This window comes from Porites lutea, chromosome 12 (assembly GCF_958299795.1).
Source record: "Porites lutea chromosome 12, jaPorLute2.1, whole genome shotgun sequence".
NCBI classification, from domain to species: Eukaryota; Metazoa; Cnidaria; class Anthozoa; order Scleractinia; family Poritidae; genus Porites; species Porites lutea.
This window is the reverse complement of record NC_133212.1, coordinates 643,790-671,496: the sequence shown is the minus strand read 5'-3', so window position 1 is coordinate 671,496 and position 27,707 is coordinate 643,790. Positions and strand designations below refer to the sequence as shown.

Here is a 27,707-nt window from a genome sequence, read left to right as displayed (position 1 = left end):
ATAGACTTGAATATTTCTTCACTAATTAGGAGTCAAGAAGAGATTCACCTTAGAATAGAGGGTAAGAGCTGAATTTCTTTACAATTCTGGCCATAAGCTGCTTTATTTAAGTCACGTTAAGCTGGCTGGCCTAGACTTCGATCTGTAAACTTCAAAAAGTTGAAAATTATGTTAAACACAGTCTTCAAATTCACAAAAGTCGCAGAAATTGTAATCGGTAAGCACTGGAAAACTCTTTCTCCCGTATTAAATTCAAATTGATCTGTAAATAGAGAGCGGGGTCGCAGCAGCCTATTTGATTTATAAAACACCCAAACGAGTTCTTTTTCGGGACTAATCAAAATATATTAACGAATTCCAACGAAAATGTACGGATTCGCAGAAATTATGCTAGGAGTACAACGAAAAATATTAGTACACACTCTACGATCTTGCAATCTAATTGACTCGCTTTCTCGGGCCAACAAAGAATATCCACTCCCTAGCCGAGCGAGCGGATTGATAGTGTATTTGTATCGATTCCTTATTCGGGCTAGTCCGTATAGGATTTGGAAATAAAAGAGAATCCTGACATTAAAATTAAAAAAACTCAAGTTATTCAGAACAGCCTTTTTTTCATTCATTTTTGCTAATCTTTATGCACATTAAAAAAAGCTGAGTAAACAGAATTCAAAATACTGAGTAAATCGTTGCGTCCATAGTAACCCATTATAGTGAGTAAACTTAAGCAGAAATACTAGGTAAAGATTACTCACTGGCATGAGTAAGTGTACTCAGAATGAGTAAATTTACCGACAAGTTTGAGTTGAAAATACTCAGTTATTGAGTACGAAAAACTCCAAAGTAGAGGTGAAATTACTCAAGGAAAAATGCATCCATAGTGACTCTTTATTTTGAGTGAATAAAACAGTCAATTACTCATAATTTGGGTAAAGGCTACTCTAAATTTTGAGTTAAATTAAATTTTACTCTGTCAATGAGTTAAAACAATACCTGAACGATCGAGTAAAGAAAATGATTATATTTACACAATATATTGAGTAAAAGTAAACTTTACTTTAAATGAGCGCAAAAAAGACCCTGCAATGACGGATCCTTATGCCTGCCTGGAAAAGTTTCAAACTTTTTTTGCAATACACAGACTGGCAAGGACTTGTGGGTTTAACTTAGTCCACACTGTACGTACTTGGCTGATTTGAGAACGGCAACTATAGTTAGCAGTTAAAGGGACAGGTTCATGGTTAAGCACATGTTCATTAATTAAATTACTATTTTCCAATTTATTATTAATTCTATTGGTTAATAATCCCACTCACATGTATCTCAGCGATCTCAGAGTGTATTTCACAGTAGAAGTGTATTTCAGAGTAACCTGAGAAGGGATGGAGGAGTACTAAAATCGCAGAAAAATTAGTGGATTATGCCAACACTACCAACGTTGAATTTTTGTTGACCCGAAAGGTATTATTCTATGGTTGATTAATTTACAGCTATTTGCGCATAAGTTGATCAAGTGACTGCCAGAGGATTGTGCAGATTGGGTCTTTGACAACATTATGACATGATCATATTGCTTGCATAGACCATACAGCATGTCACGGCAGAAAAGCAGAATTTTGATATATGAGCGTGTGCTGAACCGTGCCAAACATGATCATGATGTCACTATTAAAAAGCATTTTGTTTGAATTTAAGCTGAACTACACTCGCCGAATAGTAACGTCACTCGGGGGGTTGACATTAAAACCTAGACTAGACAGAAATATTGCATTGCATGAAAACGAGAAGTTAACTAGAACATACAGCCAACATACGTATACAAGGAAGTATTTTAACAAATTACATGGCATTACGTATACCTAAGTAAGAAAAGCTAACAAGTATTTTACATCACTTCGTCTTAGATAAACCTTCTTGTCCAATATTCATTTTTTGAAAAACAAAAGCAAAAATATGTCTACATATAAACGGACCAACGTTATTAAAAAGGAATAATGCTTTAGAGTTATGATCAAAATTATTAAAGCAAGGATATCTTGCATTGATTTTGTCTTTAAGTTCTAATCGAAACTTATCCTAAAAATTACAGCAAAAAAGTACATGTTTTTCGTCTTCAATTACATTTGAATGGCAGAAAAAACAGATCCTTTAATGTACTGGGGTCTTTGGCGTCGTGTATCTATCCGTTTCAATGTGTAATTTATGACTTCCTAGACGGAATTTATTAATGGCAATTTTATGTTGTGGATTGTTGATCTGCTCTAAAAAGTCTGTTTTTCTAGTTTAATTTCTTTCTTGAAAGAAAAAGGAGTAGAAGTTTAGTTTTCGGTTTGCGTTAATTAGCATTAATTGGTGGTCTTCATAAACTATCTTCATGTTTGACTTGAACTGCTGGAGTAAAGATATTTGTAACGTTATTTTTTCAAGTTGATGGAACTTGGATTATATTTTTTTCAATAATTCATTTACTCTGAGTGTCAAACTTAAAAGGTTTCTATTAGCCGTAGCACCTTTCCTAGCTCTAAAAGCAAATTAGTTTGCTACCCTAACTGCGTAATACAATGGAAATAATACTAAACAATGTTGTTGCCCCCGCAGGGATTTCGACCAGAAGGCGAAATCCCGAGGAGGCACTCTAGTAACTCGCGCGTATATAAAGGAAAGTACTTACAGTTGAAATATACATTCAGTGTGGCTGTGAATGGCGGCACATGATAGCCGTGGCGATGAACATAACAACAAAACGTTTAATCATACACGAGGCTGAATCAACTCACAAGTATCATCACAAACATCCGTTGGAAAGCTTTAGAAATCCGTAGCACGACAAAGAAAAACTGAAACAAACGACTTACAAAACACTTGGGAAACTTGAAGAAAACCTTAGTGAAAACTTCAGATTATTTCACGGTGGCCTCGTGTCCGCCAATGCCGAGGCCCCGTGCGCATGCTCCTAATAAACAAGGGGGTAAGCCCGCTGGTCAGGATACCAGCGGTTACATGGCTCCCCAAAATGTAAGCCTTGCCTTACATTTTAACAACAACTATAAATATCTCGATAACAGTCCTAAAACTTATTTCCTAGAAAAAGCGTTCATAAAAGCTCGGGCTCCTCGTCGGGGAATCCCGGCCTCTAAACATTACGCCTCCAAAAGTAAGACGAGCTTGTTAACAGGCCTTTCCAACTTGGAGCCATTGCCTGTCAGCACTGTCGTCAATCGGACTCGATCTTGATCATCAGGATGCGTGGCTACGACCTTACCCAAAGGCCATCTGTTTCTCGGAGACTGGTTTTCCTTCAGTAATACCACATCTCCAACCTTGAAATTTCTTTTTGGCCGAGTCCACTTGATTCTTGCTTGTAACTGTTGCAAGTACTCTTTGCTCCACCTTGACCAAAACTCTTGTGCTAGATGCTGCGTGCGTCTCCATTTCCTTCGACAGTATAAGTCTTCTCTCTTAAATTCTCCTGGTGGAGGTAGCACGAGCCTTGTCTTTCCTGTCAGCAGCATACTTGGCGACAATGGTGGCTCTGAAAGAGGATCGCTGAGTGTCTCTACCGTCAAAGGCCTGTTATTGATTGTAGATTCTGCTTCGCAAAGGAATGTTCTCAGCGATTCTTCATCAAGACGATTACCATGCTCTCTAATAAGACCACTCATGACGTTTCTGATTGACCTGATTTGCCTTTCCCACACGCCTCCAAAGTTACTCGCGGATGCAGGATTCTTAATCCAATCGATCTTGGCTTTAAGGAGTTCTGCTTTGACCTTTTGGTCGTCTATCTCGTCAACAGCTTTCTTGAGTTCGGCTTCCGCACCAATAAAATTCGTTCCTCTGTCACAACGAATTTCTCTGACTGGTCCTCTTCTACAGATGAACCGTCTCAATGCTTGAATAAAGGAATCAGTTTCCAAGGTGTCTGCAACTTCTATGTGTACAGCCCTACTTGCAAAACAAGTAAACAATGCTCCGTATCTCTTGACGACAGACCTTCCTCGTTGTACGTGCCAAGGGCCAAAGAAATCGACTCCGCAGTAGGTGAAAGGCGGTGCTGGCTCCACGCGCGACTTCGGCAAGTCAGCCATCTTCTGCTCTCCCACGGTACCTCGAAGGTACCGACATGTTACGCATTTGGAAATAAACTGCCTGACCATCGAATTTCCACCAACGATCCAATAGCCACTAGCACGAAGTTCATTCAACGTAATTCCTCTTCCGCTATGGTGTGTTCTTTCGTGCGCGTAGCTGATAACCAGTGCGGTAATGTGGCTTGACTTTGGTAAGATGACAGGGTTTTTGAGTGACTCCGATAGTGTTGCCTTCCGTATTCGCCCGCCAACTCTCATGACACCATCACTGTCTAGGAAGGGGTCTAACGTTCGAAGCGTACTGGTTTTCTTCAGCACAGCCTTCTTCTCCTTTTCCACTTCCCGGCGACCGTACTTAGCGTTCGCTTGAACGATTTGGAGACTTCTTATTTCCGATGGAAATGCTTGTCTTTGTACTTGTTTTATGATCTCCACTTCTGCTTCCTGTAAGTTGGCGACGTTAAGTCCTGCACTTGCAGGGGTATTACTGACACACCTTTGTTCTTGTGATCCAGCACTGGACTCCTTCCCTTTAGACATGACCTTTTCTCTGAGCTTCCTCTTGTACTTTAGGCATAGTGCGACAGCTACCTTCGCTTTGTGCCAGCTTGAGAACCTGAGAAGTCTCTCAACTATGACGTCACTCTCTTTCACTACACATGTGTTAACCTTAGTGCTCTTCACTTCGGGGGAATCTGGGTCCATAGTGTCTTTGTATGACCTTTCTTTCAGCCAACTGCATGTAGGTTTTCTAAGGAAGTCAGGGCCTTGAATCCATTGTGATTTCTCAACAAAGTCTTTAGGTGACATACCCCTTGAACCTTCGTCTGCAGTATTTGAAGTAGTTTCGACGTAATGCCACTGTGAGGGGGTGGTGTGATCATGAATGAGTTGAACACGGTTGGCAACATAGACATGAAACCGACTGGATTCGTTACTTATAAAGCCTAGGACGACTTTACTGTCCGTCCAATAGTGATCCTCAATGTTCTCATACTCTAGCTCATCCTTTAGAACATCACCAATCTTGACAGAGACTGAGGCTGCAGCTAACTCTAACCTTGGAATGCTGACGGTCTTTTTTGGCGTCACTCGCGCCTTTCCCATAACAAAAGAGACATGTACTTTGCCATGTTCGTCTTCGAGCCTTAAATACGAGCATTGACCGTAACCACACGTCGAAGCGTCAGACATACAGTGGAGTTGCGTGGACACAATCTTTCCAAACTCCAAGGGTTTAAAGCTTCTTGGTACTTTCAAACTTTCAAGTAGGTACAGCTCATTTCGCCATCTTTCCCATCTGCTGCGGGTGGCATCGTCGACTGGCTCATCCCAGCTATTAGTGTGACAGATGTCCTGCAAAATTTTCTTTCCGACGAGTACTACAGGAGCGATGAAACCCAAGGGATCATAAATCGAGCTGATGGTCGATAGGATGCCTCTCCGCGTGCAAGGCTTATCCTTAAGTTCAATCCTGAAGTTGAACGTGTCAGACTCAATACACCAAATAACTCCTAACGCTCTTTCTATGGGTAACTTGTCCTGGCCAAGTGTGAGGTTCTTCACCTGTTCTGCTCTGTGTTCTTGAGGGATTGAGCTGATGATACGCTCTGTGTTCCCCACAAACTTGGTTAAGTTAAATCCACCATTTTGGCAAACTGCTTTGGTATCCTTTGCTAGCTTAATAGTCTCATCTTCGGTGCTCGCCGATTTGAGAACGTCGTCCACATAAAAGTTCCTTCTAAGGGTGTTGGCTGCTTCTGACCCATATTCATCTTCGTTGTCGTCAGCAGTGCGTTTAAGTGCATAATTAGCGCATGCAGGGGATGATACTGCACCGAACAAATGCACTGTCATGCAATACTCTTCGGCCTCCTTCTGTAAATCTCCGTTTGGCCACCATAGAAACCTGAGAAAACTTTGATCTTCCTTCCTTACTCTTACTTGAAAGAACATTTTTTCAATGTCTGCCATAAAAGCATACTTTTCTTGCCGGAACCTGGTAAGAACACCGACTAAGTTACTGCTGAGATCTGGTCCCTGGAGCAATTTGTCATTCAAGGAGTGTCCTTCGAATGAGGCCGAGCAATCAAACACCACGCGTATTTTCGTTGGCTTCTGCGGGTGATAAATTCCGTGATGCGGCAGGTACCAGGTTCTGCCCAACTGATCTTTAAGATCGTCATCCACCTTCCGAGCGTACCCTTTCGAAATGATATCAGACATAAAGCTGCAGTAATCCGTGTAATACTTGTCATCAGACATTAGACGTTTCTTGAGGCTGTTCAGGCGCTTCTCAGCATGAGCATAGTTGTTTGGGAGCTCAGTGTTCTTATGTTTGAAAGGGAGGGGCATTTCATAGTGCAAGTCCTCGAGATGAACGATACCAGTTTCCACAGTCTCGTAGAACTTGATGTCTTCGCGCGACATTGATATTCCCTTTTCCTTTTCGGAGAAGTCAAGTTCAAACATTCGTTCAACTGCCTGCGGTGTTATCTGTTCCTTAACCGTCCTTTGAGAGACTAAATATCCTCGCGGGGATGAGGTGTCTTGCTGATTAAGATGAATTCTGTTGCACGTTAAAATGCTACTCTGACAGGGAGTATAAAGAGGACCGTTTATGTACCATCCGAGCAGTGACCGTACAGCATATGGATCTGATTCTCCACCGTAAACAATTTCTCTTGGTCGTAAGGCACTTGGACAGTTCAATCCGATAAGAAGACCCACTTCAACATCTTCCATGTAGGGGGAAAGTTCGGCACTAACATCCTTCAAATGAGACATCCTACTGATTACATCAGGTCGTGGTATTTCACTGCGGTCCGCTGGAATGATGTTTCGCGTGAAAGTTCTGGGCAACTCTAACCTTGCACTCTCGTCCTTGACATTAGCTACGACTAATCCTTCAATGGCCTTCGACGTTACGCTGTGTGTTCCATGGATTGTAGTAAGAGTGAGGTCAGTGCTACTTCCTTCAACGCCAAGAGCCTTAGCTGCGCTTTCATTCACAAACGTTCCACCGCTGGCATTGTCCAGTAAAGCATAAACTCGTATTTTCTTCGCTGGATTACTCTTATGAAACAACCAGACTAGCAATATACCCATGTTAACCGGCACATCTCCAGCTTCAGTTATGTTGCAGATGGCAGTGTGATTGCTACTAACTCGAGGTCTATCTTGAGGTTGGTTCTTGTCACCTTTGTCGTTCGATTTCTTAATTCCATCAGGGTTGTGTAGTGACGTTGGATGCTGCTTGTTGCACGTCCTGCACGTTTGTCTTTCCTTGCAATGCTTTGCAATGTGCTGGTCGCTAAAGCAGCCGAAGCACAGTTTCTTCTCTAGTACAAAGTCTCGACGATCACTCAGAGATTTCTTCAAAAACTGTTCACACTCGTTTAAGTTATGAGGCTTCTTGCATAAAGAGCATACAACAGACTGTTGATTGCTAGCTTCCTGATTTACACCTGTAGCAAGGTTTGTCCCTTTTCCCCTTTTTAGGGGCTTTCTTGTAAACTTAAGATGAGTGCCTCTGTCTTTTTCATCATGATTTGGCTTGCTAACATATTGCTCTGAAAACACAGGATCTGTGGCAAGATCAGCTTGTTCGCGCACGAATTGAGAGAACTCTTCGAAGTCGGCTATTCTTCCCTTTGCACTTTTTGTCCTATTGTTCCTTTCAGTCCATTTGGTTCGCAGGTACTTAGGTAACTTTTCCCACAGTTGACGCAGTACATGAGCAGTGTTTAAATCATCCATATGAGACATGCCTTTCATAGCAGACTTAGCTTGATCCAGGGCAATAGAGAAATCTTGGAGGGCTAAACCATCGTTTGGTCTGATTGGTGGCCAAGAAGACAATTTCGTGATGTGGGCATTAGCTATCTTGAAAGGATCACCGAATTGTCTCTTTAAAAGTCTCTCAGCTTCTTCATAGGATCCTTCCATTTTCCTTTGTAGACAACCGTTTATAATTTCTTTTGCTTTACCTGACGTGTATTGACCCAGAAAATATAATCTCTCATTGGAATCTTCAACCTTTGATTCGATTAATGACTCAAAGGCAGTCATGAATAATGGATACTCCATAGCATCACCATAAAACATAGGAGGCTCGTTCGATGGCAAAAGACTCCTTGCTTGCTGGTTGACAATAGTCTGAGAAAACTCAGTTTGTTTTCGTTGAATTTCCACAATGTCTTGGAAAGTATTGTCTTTGACTGACAAACTTGTCGAACAGCCTTGTGGTGGTGATGGTGGCAGACACCATACCTGATCAGGAGCAGTATACGTAACAGCAGGAGTCGTTGCTAAAGATGGGTATGATGAAGAATGTACACTCGAGGGGTGTTCATGGGGTTTCGCTGCGTAGGCCGTAGTCTCTTCCTTACTCCGTAATGCACCAGTATTTATTGGTGTTGTGTAAATGGGTCCTTTCTGAGGTACCGTAAAAGAACTAAGAGGACTAGCTTGTAAAGGCTGTTGATAATCTGTAACGCCTAAAGAACTTACAAGTTGTTGCTGCGAAGTTGGTTCCAAACAAGCAGAGTTACCTGATTGTATTGTACAAATCGGAGGACTTTGTGTATGAACAGGTGCAAAAGTTGACTCTTCATTCTTCATTTCTTCGTAAATCCTTTCTTCTTCCTTTGCTTGAGCTAAACTCTGTTTTAGCTCTAAATGTTCAGCTGCCATTTTAAGCGCTTGCTTTTCCTTCAGAAACGATGCTTCAATTTCCAATGCTGCAACCTTAGTTTTTGCTTCTATCAACTTAGCTTTAGATGAAATTGAAGATGAGGTGGACCGTTTAGAGTGATTTGATTTTCTTGTGCGATGAGACCCACTAGAGATAACAGAGTTTACTTCATTTGACTGATGCCTTTTCGCCTTGGACAAATATTCAATGACAGACTGTTTAAATTTAAAGACATCTTCATCGTGAGCATCGTACCATGAATTGGCATTAACAATAACAGTTGCATCTTCTAACGCGTCAACATAATTATCCTGAGCATCTTGCAGTTTAACAAGCAAATTGTTAAGACCTTCCATTTCAACTGACACAAATTCATAATTCTTAAGATCAGCAAGTAGCGGTTTCATTTTGTTTATCTGTCTAGTTACGTGACGTAACGCCACAGTTCTATGATCCTTTAGCCTTTGTAACTCGTGTTGTTTACCTTTATCCGTTGGAATTTTTCTCCTTTCGCCCACTCCTAGCGCTTCAGCATCACTGACCGTCGATTTTGCTCCCATATTCAGCGAACCTTGAACCTTTACTGAATTAGGAAGTTCCGTTTCTGATGCTGCATCCGTTGGCTGAGTGTTAAGCGGCGATATAACACGAAACAGTTCCGTATCCATTGCTGGGGAGTGCGAACGCGAAACTTGCAAGCTCAGCAAATTGTCATCCTCAAAATAAGCCGTAAATTCCTTGCCTTCACCTTCCATGACCGTAAATAACCCCAAAACCGTAAAACCAGATCAAAACTATAGATGAATAGAAGCACCACCGTAACTTTTATAATCCTTGTAAATCCATAAAGTCCATGAGGTCGTGAAATAACTGTGGCTGTGAATGGCGGCACATGATAGCCGTGGCGATGAACATAACAACAAAACGTTTAATCATACACGAGGCTGAATCAACTCACAAGTATCATCACAAACATCCGTTGGAAAGCTTTAGAAATCCGTAGCACGACAAAGAAAAACTGAAACAAACGACTTACAAAACACTTGGGAAACTTGAAGAAAACCTTAGTGAAAACTTCAGATTATTTCACGGTGGCCTCGTGTCCGCCAATGCCGAGGCCCCGTGCGCATGCTCCTAATAAACAAGGGGGTAAGCCCGCTGGTCAGGATACCAGCGGTTACATTCAGCATGCCAGAAAAAATCTCGATTTGCTTGAACAGAGGCCGCGAGGAATCGGTAGGTAATGATGACTTTTCTATTGTTTACGCCCGCAAGTACGAAATGGTTAGGATGACGTAAAGACAGAAAATCCCGAAGGGACCGCTTAGGTAGATTTTGTGACATTTATTGTGCAGTCATACTTCGATACCCTTTTGCGTTACGTGTTATCAGTGATATTCTGTGGGGAAGTTGTTTTGAAAGTTATGGACCCAAAGACACTCGTTAAGCGCAGATGAAGTTATAAGGTGCGTATAACTGTGTATATATAAACACTTGGAGAGTTTGCCAGACACGAGTTCATAAATCTTTCATTGGAAACCTTGCCAGACACTCTTTCTCTCTCTTTGACCGAAGTAAGACTCAGCCCCAAACAAGCAAGACGAGTGAACAACGGCTAGCTTATCACTAGCAGAACGATGGACGATTACAGAAATTCGCCGACAATCAAATTCTGTGCTGACTTATTCCCTGCTCACAGATGTCCATCCTCTGTTAAGTTTAAAATAAGAAAATTGATCAAACTACTAATTGTGTCCCCAATTAGTTGTGAAAACTAAATACATTGACACATTAATAAAGCTTTTACTTTACTTACTTTACTTACTTACTTTATTTTCTAAGGCTTACTTTGCGGTAAATAAAATGAACTGAATGTAAAAAGTGAAAGAGAAATATCGAAAAATTCAACTTCTAATTAAATCTTTTCTTATGGTTTAGAATAAACTGTTCTCGAAAATTACAATGTTTTGATAAAAGCTGTGTAAATCGAACTGAAACTGTGCATGAAACCTTGCGTTTCCCGTACTTATCTCACCTATTGTATGCAATATGGGTGAAAATCTTCATAATGAATCAGCATATTTCAAAGACCTACACAACGAGCAAGAATATTATTGACCGACAATATACAGAGCGTGGGCAGCTGTAGTGTCAACTATTACTAGTGTTATTTATAAAATAAGTAAGATAGTACGCGCGCTCTGATTGGCTGAGAGGAGTGTTTGCATGAGAGTATGTAAACATGGTTGTGGCGTCATGTTTTGCTTTTCGCGCGCTAATCACGCAAGCACGAATTTGAAAAAGTTTTCAAGTTCAAAACTCGACAAGTTTACTTTATTTACCCATTCCTTCGTCGGCCGAAACTTGGAAAATCGTTACAAAGAAATTGTGTCAATTTTTTTTCGCTTAAGCTGACATTTTAAGCGAGAAAAGTCCGTATTTTGGAAAGCATCTTTCTGCAAGACAAGACTTTGCGACAAGGAAGAATTTCTTTTTTAATCAGTGCCATACAAAGAGTTTTGCGTTTTTTCTCAGGAAATTTATTTTATAAAAGCAATAGAAAACTTTTTTCCTGTGTTTGCATAGTCTGGTATAAACACTCGAGGCCTTGGGAGAATTTTCAACCTTTATAACCGTCTCGAATTCTCCCAACCCCTCTCGTGTTTATATCTATGCAAAGACGGAAAACGTTTTCTATTTAAATATTGTTCATGTTCTGCGACCAATAAGGAGACACCTTTAACACTGAGCAGCTGCTACAGTAGGCCTTAATTTGTACATTATGCTTTTGTTTCCCCACTAAAATGCTCATTTTTAATGCTCCATTTTTCCCTCTAAAATACTCGGTCACCCGCCCAAAAAGTCACTAAAATGCTCCGATAATGCTCGTCATACAGAGGCTTTCTTAAAAATTAATTGCAAAGTTTTCACAGGGTGTTATCGTTACTGAAACGGTATGCGTAGTATAACAAGTTTATAACATTTTAAACAGCAAAAATTAATCCCCTAAATTAGTCTGGCCGCCTATGATGACGCCTTGAAACTAACCTGAGAAAACAGCCGACATTTGGCGACGCCACTGGTGGTTTCCCCACGAAATGACGTCTGGGAAACGAGCGCAGAAATTCCATACTGATCACGCGTCACTACCCAGATCTGGGTAGTGCTTTCCGGTTGATTTTTTTTCTTTTTTTTGCAGATTGCATACATCTCAGTCCGGCATGCCTGATTCATCTGAAGTTGTTATAACCACCGTCAATTTTGTATTTATTATCACCTGCCTTGTTGGAAACTGTTTTCTTTGTGCTGTGCTGATCAGGAATCAAGAAATGAGGTACTTAAAGTAGTGCTACTGAATTTAATCTTTATATACCATAAACAACAAAATATGCGATTTCACGTTTGAGCTTTAGATGGCAAAATGAGTGACCTTTAAGAGGGGCGCACGATGACGTAGTAAGCGCGCGGGCCATAAATCAAGTACAGGAGCCCATAACCTGCAGAGAGCAACTTCGATGCGCTCGTGTCACGGCGTTTTCATGGACTAGTTTATTATTAGAACGGTTTTGGCGCGAATTTTGAATATCTTTTAAATTCCACAATCCAGGCAGCAAAACTTACAGACCTAAAAATGTTATTTTTTGCCTTTTGATAACACTTAGTTTTCCTTTACGATATCTTATACTTCGAATGCGCTCATATACATGATGAAGATTCTGTTTTCGAGGGAAAAAGTGCCCTAAAATGTGTCTAAAAATAAACTGGTCCGTAAAAAACGCCGTGACATAGGCCAAGTATGGGAGCCGCTCGCTCCGGGTTATGGACTCCTGTCAAGTGCTGTAATTTACAATACGGACCGACACAACGAGGCTAATATGGCTTTTATTACTCCAGTGGAAAATGTATACGTCTGACAAAGGATTTTACCGAGGCTTAAAAACTAGGAGTAAGCAAACAAAGGCCCTTAAATTTAAAAATGACTACAACCAAACAACATTTTTATGGCTGTTATGTAGAGACGTTTTGGCAACGGCAGACAAGAAGGAAAATGGCAGATCTTGCCCTTAAAGTTTAGTCCGCTAAGTAAGTTATGGACCTAAATATGACCAATCACAGAACGAGAATGACTTAGCCATATAATAAATTAACTTACTGCGTTCACTTTTTTATTCTTATTAATTTACATAGTTTAGTCTGTTTATCGCTACTCAATTACCTGAAAGATAACTCGTCAAATGATCCACCTAGACGAAATATCCTGGGCCTCGCTAGTCTTAAAACAGACCATTAGCGAAATGGCTCATAAAGGCCTTTGATAGGAAAACCCCTCTCTGATAATTAACAATTATTCGCCAAGGGCAAAGTTAATATTGTTGATTATTCAACAATAATATTAACGGAGCCTGAGGTGAATAATTGTCTCAGTATATACACATGAAGTGATCTCAACAGAATCAGAAAGGAAACCATTAAAAAAACGATTAGTTTGATTGATGGGGGAATTCATGCGTAGCCGTAAACACAAGATGCGCGAAAGTTAGATCTATTAGCTATCTTCAAACATGGCATATCATAGTTTCTAATCTTTTCATAAGCTTTAGCATCAATGATTTGAAAGAAAATGTCGAAAGTTTAAATTACTTTTGAGAAGAAACGTAGAGCTTTATTTGCTTCAGTCAACTCACCATGAATGAGAAAGTTTTTTGTCGCTTCTTGTAAATGCTGTCAACAGGGGCTACGATCGAGGTGAACGTTGTTTATCCGCAGTGTTCTTTGCCTTGTTAACTTGCCGGCACACACTACTTTCGAAAGTATTTGCCTTCCTTTTTTTTCCCTATAAATTAACTTCCATTTATAGGCTAAGTTGGTCTTGCAAGGAAATCCCGAGTTCACCTTAAAACAGTGCCGACAAAGCGGCTTCGTTTTCCTCTATAGTGGTTAACATTGCTTCGAGTCTGTAAAAAGACAGCTATAGCTACTCTTATGCAAACACTCCACTCAGCCAATCAGAGCGCGCTTACTATCTTAGTTAATTTGTTCACTAAACACCGTTTCCCACAGGACACCTATCAATCATTTACTTGTGAACCTGGCAGCAGCTGATATTTGTTACGCCACATTTATTATACCGACGATTATCTTGAGCCATAATGTTGGCCATCCAGAAGGAGTTACTGGAACAGTTTTGTGTACAATTATTACCGGAGGGAACTTAGCGTGGATTGGCGGACATGCCTCAATGATTACTCTGCTTGTTATTGCCGTTGAACGATACTCAGCCGTGATACATCCCTATGGAAACAGAGGAAAACTAACGTTTAGTAGATTGAAGGTTTGTTAATTTACAATCAGACAAGCATCTAATTTTAAAAAAGTAAGACCATTGCAGTTAAAGTGTAAATAGAGGGTCTCAATGGGGTTAACCGTCAGCCGTCAAACGGCCTAAAATTCAACCGTCAACCGTCCAAAAAAAAAAGAAAAAAAAGTTTATTATTACCGTCAACCAACAAAAATTCATGGCATTATTAACCGTCGAAACGCTTCAAGGTATTTTAAATCTCACTATTTCAGCTGATCTTCACGGACGTTTGGCTCGTTTGATCATGTGGATTCGTGTTAAAGGAGGTGTTTCAAGTCAATTGGTGGATGAATCTTTGAAGAAGAATGTCGTTATTAAAAACAAACAGGCGGGCTGGGCCGGCTTGCTGAGATCCCCATGGCTTAGCTTGAGCCGCGGATCTCGGCAAGTCGTAACAGTAGTTTCATGCCCGGTTTCATCTTATCTTTGAGATCACATTATTGCGCTCTTTATTAAGTCAGGAGCTGTTCTGTATAGTGCCGCATAAAGTTTCCATCTTACTATTCTAATACTTGTTTCGTTGGCCTGATGAAGACTAGCAGCAAGCAGTGGCAACGTCGCACACAACTTCCCAGTGACAAACATTTTGCGATATCGTAACCGTTCAAATAGATAGCTGTGCCACTACCACTGTCGAGCTAATTATTATATCCCTCTCTTCAGGCGATTATTCCTGGTATTTGGATCCTCGCAGTTATATACAGAGGCCCTTCCCTGCCGCGAAGTTTTGATAAGGAAGTTAGTACCATCTCCTGCATTTCCGTTTTGTCCAAAGAAAGCAAAATGATAACTGGTATGACGTGGCGTGCTTTGAAATTTTTAGCCGTTGTGGTTCTGGTGTTACTCTACTCCAGAATAGTGTACGCCTTGTGGTTCAAGAGCAGTGACGGCGAACTCACACGTCATCAGCAGGTAAGACTACAATCCTTATTGAACAAGCACATAGTGGGGAACCCCCCCCCCCCCCCCCGGGGGGGGGTACTCAACAAATATTTATACGGAATTTTAAATAGGATTCAATCACAAAAATAAAACGTTTTCTTGACTTTATAAAGCCATAAAAGTCATCTGTTAGCCTTTCTAGGCCCTTTCACAGACTCAAATGACAGATTTCCCTACCCATTTATAGACTTCAACAATTGAAGGAAGCCTGAAAAAGGTACCCCTTTGGGGCGGAGCCTCTCTGTATAGGCCATCATAGGGAGTCCCCCCCCTCCGGGGGAAAACCACAGCTCATGTGGAAATTCATCTCGATTCATCATTTGTTGATAAAATCACCTAGTTATGTCTTGTAGTTATGTCAACAGTAAATATAAAAATGCCTTATAATGCATGTCCAACAGTTGTCTAATTCATTTTATTTGCAATGCCAAGGACGCGTCCTTATTCGAAATGGAACTTGAGGAATTTACTTATGAATCGGACAAAATCACAGCTTCGTCTCAAGCAAATATGCTCTCCAAGCATAATATCAAACCATATTGAATGTTTTAAACAACAAAAATGAACTTTGAATATCTGTTACGCTAACAAGTGTTCAAAGATTACAATGCCAATCCGTTCCAGTCTTCTTCAGTAAAAGTTTGTCCGTCCGTGCCTCCTTTTGCAATCAAAAGCTCACAAATTTAAAGTGACTTCAGCCGAACTATACATTTTTATGGTTGTTATGTCGAGACGTTTTTGCAAGAGCAGAAAAAAAGAAAAATTACAGACCTTGCCCTTAAAATTTGGTCCGCAAAGTAAGTTATGGACCTAAAAATTACCAATTTCAGAACGAAAATGACTTAGCCATGCATATAAATTGACTTACTGCATTCACTGTTTGTTTGGTTAATTTTCCTAGTTATAAGTTTAGTCTGTTTATCGCTATCAAACGTGCCTCCCTTTGAATTATTTGCTGTGTTATTCATACCTTCTTTGGACGTTTTGAGCGTTGATTTTTATGTTCACTCTGCAGTTTGGTGGCAGTTACCACTGTTTGAATTTTGATGAATTTCGTTCGTATAAACACAGCTCTTCAACACAATGATCACCATGATATTTCAAAGCAAACCTTTATCATTTTTTATGCCTGCAAAATTCAAACTCAGTCGCCTACGGAACAGCCGAGATACAAACCATTTGGGCCAGTTATTTAAACGGAGTTTAGCCAGTGTTTAACAAACCGCGTTTTAAGCCATTCTCAGTTTGCCAAACGCCTTTGTGTAAACATCATTTATCGTGAACAGTTTCATGAAAGGACATGGCGTAGACTAGAAAAGCATTTGGTTTCTTGAAATAGCCCACTAATAAAGAAATCTTGAAGTCCAAAGTTTATTTCCTAAACCGCGGTCTAAGTTAGCCTTCGTTAACAGATGTAAATAACCGACCCTTTAAGATTCATCAAGCAAAAAAATTGCTTCATAAATCTATTCAATGAAGGCCAGTCCCCCGCGACCTTCTCACCAGTAGTTTAAAGATCCTGGTTAGTGGTCCCCGGCCTGGATTTGAACCAGGGAATACCGCGCCCTTAATAAACCCACGGTCAACAAACTGAACTAACAGGGCGGGGCTGAGCAAACAGAGTGTGATCTATTCTTTGTGATTGGATTTTTGTTGTTGTTGTTGTTAACCGTCTTTTTATAAAGGTTATCAGGTAAGGTAAACATCCAATAACAATAAAAGATTTCTTTTCAGCCTCTTTTATGATTCGTAAATGGCTTATCCTCATAAGTGAAGGTAGCTTAGCAAAGAAATGGATTACAAGACGAAAAACGTTTTAAAGTAATTCTTCGATATACATGTATATTGTAAGCTTGAGCTACCTGTGGTCTAATGAATCATTTTGTACACAGGGTGTACTGAAGGTGAGAAGGCGTGTGTCCTTGATGGTTGTTACAGTCAGCGCCATGTTTGCAGCTTCTTGGGGAGCAGACGGAATAGCACACAGCATAGACGATGCCGTCTCTTTGAAGCTGAACCCTTTAACAATTCCTATTGTGCATTTAACAGTTACTTTCAACTCTGCCGTCAATCCTTTTGTGTACGCTTTAATAAACCAAAGATTCAGAAGAAAGATGAAAGAAATGATATGCTGCGTTTCACGATCCTATGCAGCAAAGGTACCTCGCACGACGGAGGAGACACCGCTGCAGTACATGGGGACTGGGAACAACACTGGGACCGAGCTAAACGAAGCAAGGGCAGTGACAGAACTGTAGACTGTCAGGATCTTTTTGTTTGTATGTTTTGTTGCGTGAGTAGGTGATACAAAAGATGCTATCTCCTGTTACGCATTGATGCTCGTACAGGGCACTTGATAAGCTAAGCGAGTAAGCTCTATATTATGAAATATATTTTCCCATAAGCTTCAGACAATAGATATTTTTGCAATGAACAATTTTCTCTCGGTGGCCCCACGTTTTACTGAGACTTGAGTTATAATAGTATTTCTTAATTCGAGATGCTATAGCATTGTTCACATTATCTTACATCCCAATTTATTACCCGTGAGCAAGTTAGCGAACGAACAACTCGGAGTAGCCAAAAGCTAAACATCCCTCTTTTCAGAACTGCCTCCGGACAGAGAACCTTTTATTACAGGACTGTTAAACTTTGGAACAGTTTGGAATCTTTTCTTAAGTTAAGCCCATCTGTTGAAATTTTTAAACATTCCTTAAGGAGCCAGCTTTTAGATAATTTCAAGTTTGTAAATACTTCTTAGTTAAGTTTAAAACATTGTAATTAGTAATTAGCTAACATTGTAATTCGTATTGGATTAAGTGTTGTAATTAGTTATATAAATAATGTAATATAATCATTGTTTCTGAAAAGCCCCTTCGGGGAGGTAACAATAAAGTATGTATGTATGTACTCGTTTACTGCGTCTTGAACCAGAGAAATAACCTTAAGTAGAGGTGATATAGAATTACTCGTTAGGACATTTTAAAATTTGTCAGCTATCATTGCTCACTGCTGTCTGTTATTTTACCTTTCACAAAAATTATGTTTTGTTCAATTGGCCAAATTTATAGTTGTTTGCTGAGCAACCCGGCCTTTGAGTAAAATCGAGGCTGGTTGGAATCTTGTCTTGCTGAAAAATCTCAGAAATATCGGATATAGGTCATGGGCAGCCTCGATTCCACTCAAGGCCAGAATACTCAGTACACAACCGTCATTAAAATCAGTTCAATTTAGCGTGCACTTGATGACTTGGATGTGTTTGTAGTCGGCTTAATTGGGGGTCATGTGACTCTCTCAAGGAAACTTTTTCCTCTGTCTTTTCATATGTTATACATTCAAACACACCTAAACAGGGTAAAATTTGAAAGAAACGATAGTTTTTAGTCACATCAAGTGGTATGAAATGCAAGAAAACGAGCTAATATGACCCGTTAAGATCATTGAGTGCAAGATTGGATGGCACCTACCACGCTCTTGAAGTTCTTTGATGTCTCCCGCTACAGGATTTTCTTGAATTTGCCACTTCTCACACCTACTTTTGTATCGTTTGCTTTTCATCTTTTCTGTAAAGAAAAACTTGTTACAGGATCCCTAAGGCACTTTTTTGCCACTTTTGTCAAGCCATCTTTCAAGCAGCCTAAATGAAGCAAACCGCCAATCATAACCAAGAATTGTTACATTTGAAACGCTTGGCCAATCATTGTCAATTGATGATTATACCCTTTTACCAAAAATGCCTTCGTTATTAAAGAACTGAATGTATTCTTAATTTCCTCATCTGCATTTAGCAATTCTGCCCTCAATAGTTTGAGGTTAATAATGTTCAAAGCACGGACATGAGAGAGGTTAATCGGCAAACAAGCAAAGCACATGAGGTTGATTAACTATCGTCTTTTTCTCAGGTAATAGTAAAACATTATCTTCTAAGGCTTTTCTTTTAAGCGCATTCAAAGTGTTCGTTCGTCTGCTATGTAGTAAAACAGTAATATGACTAAAATTCTGCTTAACACTAAGCAGCGCTAGGAAGGCAAAAGTGACATCTCTTGACATCAAATTTCTCTTTTCCGTACTAGATGTGAATATCACGTTTTTGCCTCACCCTAGTGCTTGTTCTAGTGTCAATGCCTGCCAGGTCGGTTGATAAAGATTCTTGAGCGGGTTTTGTTTTTCAGTTACTAAAACTGTGCATGCTAAATTGCAATAAAACAAGATACTCTTGTTATGAAAAACCACCTGCTTCCAACAGCAGTTCATTCCTTTCATTTACTTTCAATGAAAGCGGGCCATGTCATAGTTTTAATTTTCGAGCAACAAAATCGAACTTGTAGTCTCAAATCTTGAATATTTTCGATGCTAAATGAAAGAGACGATGAAAAAACCTCCAAGACACTGTTAAGAGGCAGAAAAAAGGTCCTGCCACTTTAATGTTCGCTTTTTCAGTAACCATTTAAAAATTTGAGAAAGTTTAAGCAGATAAGTAAAACTTCTGTACTTTAGAGCTTGTGAAAAATATAAGCCACATGTTGCTGTACTAAATAACAAGCTTCGAGAGGCGACTTCGCAATAAATGTACTATGTAAATATAACCACCTATGTTTAATGAAAACGGTAAAAGTTGGTTTACTGGCACACAGGCCGCCGTAGGTTACGAGACCAGATACAGGGAACAGAAAGGGACATCTCTGTGCGTTATAGAGGGTGGGTCTTAGGAGAATTCCCTTATATTACCACAAAACGTTATAAGACCATTATAACGATTATTTCAATCTTGGTGGCTAAATTTCATTAAATCTAAGCGATATTTGTCAAATAATACTTGCAGGTAAACATAATTTGCTTTTGTTCAAGTTTTTTTCTCGGTAGAACTCATCACTCTTGTTAAAAAAAATCGTCTAAGTTTCCGGGTTCTTAAAATTACATCCCATGATATATTTGCTCTTTTCCGGCGACTTAACTGAAAATTTACCTTGTCAGTTATACGTATTATTGTTGAAGGCCTGGTGTTATACATATGATTAGTGTCATTCAGTGAAAAGTAATTTGTGAAAACTAATTTTCATATAGCTGAGACTGACTGCATTATGACGCACAGAGCTTTCGCTCCCTTAGTAAACTTTTTTGTCCAAGAACAGAAGCAAAGATAAAAAAAAAAAAAACCGTCCGGCTCAACGTGACTATTGAGACCTTCTTATGTACGATTATCAGGAAGGAGGCCGGACCGCTAGTGACAGCGAATTTCTTCATGGAGAAACTGAGTTCAAGATAGACACTGTCATCGAATATAAACGAATGTTCCTGTCATTGCCGTTTGAAATTTATCCTCGTTTTTAGTAGATCAAATGTTTTTTTTTTTCCAGAATGTCTTGTTCAGCATTCAGATTACGTTAACCGCTCTTGAGTTAGCTGACGTTGCCATAACAACAGCAAGTTCCATAGTAATAAAGAGGAAAAGTGTGACGTAACATTATCATGGTAGCACAATTTTTGGATGACCACAAAAGGGATCTTGAAGGGGCTGTGTCACGGCACTCCAGTTCATTTTGTTTAATTTTGCCAATTACTCACCCTCAATCGCTATGGAACTTAAAGTAAGCAAAGAAATTACAGTTAAATGACAAAATCAGAGATCCGAGACAAACAAATATGTCTCCTGAACATTATTTTTGAAGTTGCCAGCAGCAGGGATCAACTTTGAAAAACTGTTAGGCTGACCAGTTTTCAAAAACCATAATTTCAATCCGTTTCAATCTTCTTCAGTTTTGCCCATCCGTGGCATCTGTTGTTTCTGTTATGTTATTTTAACCTTCCTTTAAAGTTTGAAGCGGTTATTTTTATGTTTCTCTTAATTTAACGGACATTTGGTAATTTCCTAATTTGGCTGAATTTCGCGACACAGCTCCTTTAAGCAACGACGATGGCGGCGGCAACAAGAAATGCCAAAAAAAGCAAAAGGTTTAGTTTTGCAAAACAACAACTTTGCACTTTTTGTACACTTTGTTGCCGTCGTTGCACGACTGCGACCTGAAACCTTCTAAATTCATGCGCCCGCTTTATGGAGTAGGTGAACACAACACAAAAAATTTTCTTCTCTTTTTTGTAAACTTGGATACCGTCCTTTGGGATTTCACCCAGAAATTTCGCGAACATTTGACAAATTGAATCAAATTGAATAAAATTAATGAAGTTTTGAACAGTGCGAAGTGAATTTTCGGTTTGTTGTCATCCAGAAATTTTGCTACCATGGCAACGTGACGTAACGACCTCTCCTCTCTGTTGTACATCGAAAAAGACGAAAAAGTAAGGTCTGTACACAAAGGGGTCGTTGTTGGAGAAATCCGTTTGACTATTTGTATTCCCAAGTCGAACGCAAAATTTCGTCACTGGACATCCGTTGGATTTGGATTTGGTGTTTCTTCTGAAAGGGTTGGGGGGGGGGGGCCCTCCGGACATCCTCACCCTACCCGACCAAAACAATACTGCAAGACAACCAGTACGTGACGTCACGGGAGCCATGTTGATTGTCAAGAACAAAAAGCTTTTCTCTCCTCTGGGAACTGAACTCTTTTTTTATGTAAATTCTTTGCGAAAAAATTCTATTGTTTCTACGCCCAATATTGCCGCCTTGTCACGTGGTTGCAAACCAAGAATACTCGCGACGATCATTTAAAAAGCGTAGTGCGTAGCTTGTGCTTGAAGTAGCCTGGTTAGGGAATATCTGTAGTAAAACGTGACCCAGTGTGTCATTAAAATACATATGACTTATCAGTTATATGACTGTCCATACGAATTCTGCAAACCTTATTAGTGACTCAACATGGCTGAGTTTCTTAACCGTGACGGGCGGTGCTTGTCCAAAACCGGAGCTTAGTACAGTAAGTCCGGGATTATTATGACAGCCTCCAAAGAAAAAAAGGAGAAAATACAAGCAGCGTCATCTTTCACCTTGCAAGACCTATATTGGTTCACCTGATTAAATTAAAATTATCACCTGTGAGATAAGAAAATTCAGGGCAGCCTTGTTCTCTTGGAGGCTGCTTGCTTGACGCCAACACAAATGAAAAATTTATGAACAACAAATTGTCTCTTTGGTTTCACCCCTGTTTCATCAACAAACGTTTAACAGCGTGAATGAGGCGAACAACCAATCAAAAAGCAAGAAGTTTCCACGCTTTCCTAATCATTGTCAGTTGCTCCATCCTCTTGATTCCCAAAATCCTATGATATTTAGACACATATACACTCTTCGTCTGCGAATCAGCATGGTGTAATTTTGGCTTCTTTGTTATAACGATAATTGTACTGGTGAACAGAAGAACTAGACGAAAAACAAACCGCTCAGATCTATCAGGTAACTGTGAAAATTGTATATCATAATTTCTTTTTACATTATTTCTATATTGTTAAAGTGCGGCGTCGTAAAATTTGTTTCATCAAGTATAGTCATGTTTTAGGCTTTTTTTGGCCCTGTAACAAAAAAAGAAAAAAAAAACACCTGCTCCTAGGTATCTTTTTTTCGTCTCATTTATTCACGGTTTCGTTTCATGTTTTACTTTTAGGCTAGAGAAACGAATAATTGAACTTGTAATCTCAGAAAGTAGGGAAGAAAGAAAATAATTGACAACAGTTATTTAATGGCCCCAGTCAACCAGTCCGCACTGTACATGCTTGTTACTGTTTTTGTTGAAGCAGGGCGACTTTGCTCATTTGGCTTTCAGAAAAATAATTTTAGATGACTGTTTCTAGTTTAATAATTTACCTAAAGCTCTGAACGATAAAAAATCGTATAGTCTTTTAACCATCAGCAAAGATACACGGTGATTCAACTTAATCTTTGATTTATATTACTTTCCTCTGTCTCTAGCAATAAATAGTAGTATATGATAATGAGTTTCAAACAAAAAGAAATTAAAAACCTCCACAGCATTTTAACATTATATGTAATACATCTGTCATATTTCCATTACTGTTAAAGAATTTAAGTCAGTCGGCTATCAGTTCAGAGACTACATTTTCGTAACTGTCAGGCAGTACTATCAGTTTAGGCATTTTGTGGAAAAACGAAAAACTATATATATGCAAGTAATCGGCTCCTGATATATGTTCATGTGTCAGGTTTGATAGAAAATGCAATTTTCGGATTACCTGATCACATCACAGCTTATAGAGAATAAAATGAGGTATATTTTTCTTGTTTTGAGATCTGAGCACGGTTCCTCGAAAGATGGTTACGTTTAACCCAGGATTAAGCCAAATTTTCAACAAGGTTTTCTTGTCTAACAACATATAACTCGAGCTTACAAAATACAGTTGAGCCTTTACTTCGAGAGACGGTATATGATAACACAAAATACCATAGGAAGGTAAAATTCAACAACAGAACAAAATAATAATATATATTAAAAAAAATTATAAATTATTAACGCTAACCGATCTTACAAACCAATTACAAGGCTAGGCTTGCCTTGATGCCATACATGGATTAATATTAAATTATTTTGTTTTCATCCAGATCACGTAAATAGCAGCCACTCCCTTCAGTCATGTCCGATACAGCTGACATTGCCATAACAACAGCAAATGTTATATTAATTATCACCTGCATCGTGGGAAACTTTTTCGTTTGTGTTGTAGTGATGAAAAATCGCGAAATGAGGTAAAGCACTTGTTAATCTAAATACTTCTTCGAATTGATGATTTCACTGTTAGGCAATGCCGTCCCCTTTCCTTTCTTTTTATCTGTGTCGGGATACAGTAGGTTTTATGCAGTTTTTTACGATTTAAGTAGTCTAGGTAATTTTTATAGTTTTAGTGTTGACATAATTGTTTTACTCTTTTTGGTAGGTTCATGCACTTTTTGCATGTATATTTTATGCACTTATTATTATTATTATTATTATTATTATTATTATTATTACCAAATACAAACCGGCCTGAGGACCCCTAAAATTTCGATCTTTAAGTAGAGGAGATGGAGTGGGGGGCTCGAAAATGCTTTTTCATGTCCCTACGGCCTCAGTTTGGTCTAAGAATAATGGGGGATTGGGGGAGGGGGGGGGGGCAGCCCCACCTCAAAATCCGCCATTGAGTTTCCATAGGGTTTGAGGTCCAAAAGGGAAGCGTGTTCAGTGGCCTTAACTTATTATGAAAGAGAAAAATATTACCGTTCAAACTTCAACAAAAATTATATTTAGCTATGGGTTGAACATCAAGCATTGTTTTGCGAATCTTTTGCCATTTCTAAAAGACATCGACAATGTTTGAGTGATGTTGTAACTTCGACGGATACAGTAGTCAGCTTCCTGTAGCGGTCAGCCTTCTCTAGTTTGAGAAAGGTTACCTGCGAGTTGGCTCAAAGATCCCATTGAGGATATCGCTAACTGACTGAACGCATTATCCCACAGGATACCCATCAACTATCTATTGGTGAACCTGGCAGCAGCAGACATCTGCTACGCCACATTCATAATGCCGACGATAATCTTGAGCCACAATGTCACCCATCCAACGGGGATTGTTGGAACATTTCTGTGTGCAAGTATTACTGGGGGAAGTTTCGCGTGGATTGGAGGACTTGCCTCAATGTTTACACTGCTTGTTATTGCGTTTGAACGATACTTTGCCGTAATACATCCCTATGGAAACAGAGGAAAGCTAACTTTTCAGGAATTGAAGGTTTGATACTTTGAAATACTATTTTATGCGTAACACCGCCCTCGATTAAACAACGCAGATGGAAGCAAAACTACCAATAAACGGCACCCTCGAATAAACGCCGCACCTCATCAGAACAATGCGGCGTTTACTCGAGGAAGAGAAAAGTCGGTACAACTTGGCAATTTACATCATCTACACATTTACGATTCTATCTCAGCAAAATAAGACAGACATTGAAACCTTTCAATTAAATAGTATATTTGCAAACGATTTACAATAACTGTTTTCATTGATTTAAAAAAAGTGATTTTGAAATAAACGCCGCCCTCGAATAAACGCCGAATCGGAAACGCTAAAAATTTACTAAACGCCGCGGCGTTTAGTCGAATAAATACGGTATTCGCAAATTCTCCTCCGGTACAAACTTAGATGAGTTTCCACGGCGACAGCTCTCTCTTCCCAATCAAAATAGCAATAATCGAAAAAGAGCAAGCGCGCAGTGAACGATGGGAAGACAGAAAAGGAGGAAAGCCCAAGGAAAGCCTCGCTTCCCCTCTTTCCCTTCCCATCCTCCGCCGCGCGCTTTCATTTTCCCTCACCCCAGCCTCCCTACGATACAAAGAGGAGGAGGAAAAAGCAACGACAAAAACCAGCTTCTTGGTTAATCTGTGATTCAGCTCTTTCTTAATTCTTTTATGTCTCTTTAGGTGATTATTCCTGGAATCTGGATCCTTGCAATAATAGATAAAATTCCATTATTCATGAAGCGGAGCCGCTTTGCTGAGGAGGATAGTTCCATCCCTTGCATTTTCTTGTTGTCCAAAGAAAGCATAAGAAAATACCGCACGGTTTATCTCTCAATCGATTGTCTTGTTATGATCCTGCTGGTCTTGATCTACTCCAGAATTGTGTACACATTATGGTTCAAGCAAAGCGATAATGCCGTACTCACAAATCAGCAACAGGTAAAAACCTTTTGCTTGATGTAAGTGAATCTAATCTAAGTCTTGGAGTCTGGATTCCAGGTACTGAATTCCAGATTCCTTGAGCTGTAATGACTCCAAAGCCCAGGTAACCAAATTCCACAAGCAAAAATTTCCTGGATGTTAGATCTGGATTCCTTTACATAGGGCCAAAACCCTTATCACGACAAATTATTCGTTTGAGGGCTACTCAACATAGTTTCATATGGGGAGGCTCCGTAAAGGTTCAACCCTTTACCCTTTGACACAGAGGTACCCATTTCGCATTCCCTCCATTGAAAAATATAACCCCTCTAAAATTCTTACTAAGTAAGAACAAATTACTAACACTGGCCTATTTCATTCGATGGCGGTTTTGACTAGATAGTTCTGGGGCCAGCAAATAAAATGTAAAGTCAGACGCGCCTGTTAACGTCTGGTGTTAAAATAAAGAGTTTAAGTTGGCTGAAGGTCGGACGTCAAGCCGTTATGTTCGACGTTACGATTTATGCAACTAAGCGCCCCCAGTTATTAACTCGATTTTTGGGAAAATTGACGGATATCGGTTTCTACTCATCCCTAAGTTATTAATAGCCCACGTTCAATATATTAAAATTCTGGCATGACCCCGAGGCTATAGGCTCAAAATTGCAATTTTTCACGACTCTATTGTCTCGCAATTCCCAGAAGAGAAATGAACACAAAGAAAACCAAACCAAATACAGAAAAATGACCAGAAAGCATCGGTTTTAATATATCGAACGTTGGGCCTTTAATTCTTTGGATCTCAGATACAGTTTTTTTCTTAACTAACTCGTGAGTTGGGAATGGTTTGTTATTGTGTTGGTGTTTGGGTTGGGTAAATAGGCCTAGTAAGGGAAATGGGGAAGCCGGTCGTTTCGATACAAACTCAAGCAGTGAAATTGCACAAAAATTTTGTCCACTTCACTGCATGCTTATATCAAAGATCAGCTATATCAGTAGCCTGAAAAAGCTCCAGTCTTTCAGAACCTCTGATTTAACCCCTATGGGTCTCAGCTCTCTCTCTTGTTTACGGAACAGTTTCCATTGCTAATTTTGTTTATTCATTGTTTTCATTGCAACAAATCGTGAGGTCTTCCGAGAGCTGTGAGGTCGCACAGCTATATTTTAAGCTTGGGCGACCAGTAGCTTATCAATCGATTTGTACACAGGGTGTATTGAGGTTGAGGAAGAGAGTGACCTTGATGGTTGTAACCGTTAGCGCCATTCTTGTAATCTCTTGGGGAGCAGATGTGATACTCCATATGTTAGAAGAACATGCTGCTGGCTCCGTGAAACTGAGTCCTTTGGCTATTCCCATCGCGCACACGATGCTGATGTTCAACTCTGCTATAAATCCCTTTGCATACGCTCTGTTGAACCAAAGATTCAGGAAAAAGATGAGGCAGATGATACGGTCACGTTCCTTTGCAACAAGGGTTGGTGCTATGTCCGTGCGACGGGGTGAACCACAGGACAACGACACTGGTCACACTACTGGCAGCATTCCGATGACACAGCAAGACCAATTGAGTGAAAGGGCGGTGACAATTTCCCAGGAAAATGTGTATCGACAGTAACAGGCTATTTCTGCATTACCTTTGGCCTCGTTTTCAAAGCGAGTTCTGGTGCTTATCATTTCATATGAAAAGAACTTTTATTCACTCACAAATTAAACTCATTTTCATGTGAAACGTTTGTGCCCGCTTTGATAAAAAGGCTAAGGATAATTCAAAAACGGGTTATTGACACCACTGTTGTGGTCATCCTGCCCTTATAAATGTAAAAAGAAATTGTCTTCTTACGAGAATATTCAACTCCCATAGGATTGCCTTAGCTTGAAACACCAACATAATACTAGATAGCTTATAGCAACGAAGACGGCAATGGCAAGTGGAGCGTCAAAAAAGCAATGACTTTTGAAAGCAAAACGGTACATATCTTTGCCGTCAATGCACAACTACAACGTGAAATACCCCTAT

At 39.7% G+C, this 27,707-nt stretch overlaps 3 protein-coding genes across 3 annotated transcripts; 2 read left to right on the top strand and 1 right to left on the bottom strand.

Moving 5' to 3' along the window:
• Nucleotides 1–3,140: 3,140 nt before the first annotated feature.
• LOC140921837 (uncharacterized) lies at nt 3,141–9,542 on the bottom strand. The gene has a single exon (XM_073371837.1). The coding sequence runs from the start codon at nt 9,540–9,542 to the stop codon at nt 3,141–3,143; it is 6,402 nt and encodes a 2,133-aa protein (XP_073227938.1).
• Nucleotides 9,543–11,843: 2,301 nt separating this feature from the next.
• LOC140921706 (pyroglutamylated RF-amide peptide receptor-like) lies at nt 11,844–17,430 on the top strand. The gene is made up of 4 exons (XM_073371718.1): nt 11,844–12,121; nt 13,849–14,119; nt 14,810–15,058; nt 16,981–17,430. Exons 1-4 carry the CDS (start codon nt 12,009–12,011, stop codon nt 17,344–17,346), a joined length of 999 nt encoding a protein of 332 aa, XP_073227819.1. The 5' UTR covers nt 11,844–12,008; the 3' UTR covers nt 17,347–17,430.
• Nucleotides 17,431–23,628: 6,198 nt separating this feature from the next.
• On the top strand, nt 23,629–27,359 carry LOC140921835 (neuropeptide FF receptor 1-like). Its single transcript, XM_073371835.1, has 4 exons — nt 23,629–23,741; nt 24,490–24,760; nt 25,450–25,707; nt 26,898–27,359. The coding sequence occupies exons 1-4, from the start codon at nt 23,629–23,631 to the stop codon at nt 27,303–27,305; spliced, it is 1,050 nt and encodes a 349-aa protein (XP_073227936.1). The 3' UTR covers nt 27,306–27,359.
• The last annotated feature ends 348 nt before the right edge of the window (nt 27,360–27,707 follow it).

Coding starts and splice junctions, on each gene's coding strand:
- LOC140921835 (XM_073371835.1), top strand. CDS start 23,629: ATGTCCGATACAGCTGACATTGCCATAACAACAGCAAATGTTATATTA. Junction 23,742..24,489: donor ATGAAAAATCGCGAAATGAG/GTAAAGCACTTG, acceptor ATTATCCCACAG/GATACCCATCAACTATCTAT. Junction 24,761..25,449: donor TAACTTTTCAGGAATTGAAG/GTTTGATACTTT, acceptor ATGTCTCTTTAG/GTGATTATTCCTGGAATCTG.
- LOC140921837 (XM_073371837.1), bottom strand. CDS start 9,542: ATGGAAGGTGAAGGCAAGGAATTTACGGCTTATTTTGAGGATGACAAT.
- LOC140921706 (XM_073371718.1), top strand. CDS start 12,009: ATGCCTGATTCATCTGAAGTTGTTATAACCACCGTCAATTTTGTATTT. Junction 12,122..13,848: donor ATCAGGAATCAAGAAATGAG/GTACTTAAAGTA, acceptor CGTTTCCCACAG/GACACCTATCAATCATTTAC. Junction 15,059..16,980: donor AACTCACACGTCATCAGCAG/GTAAGACTACAA, acceptor TTTTGTACACAG/GGTGTACTGAAGGTGAGAAG.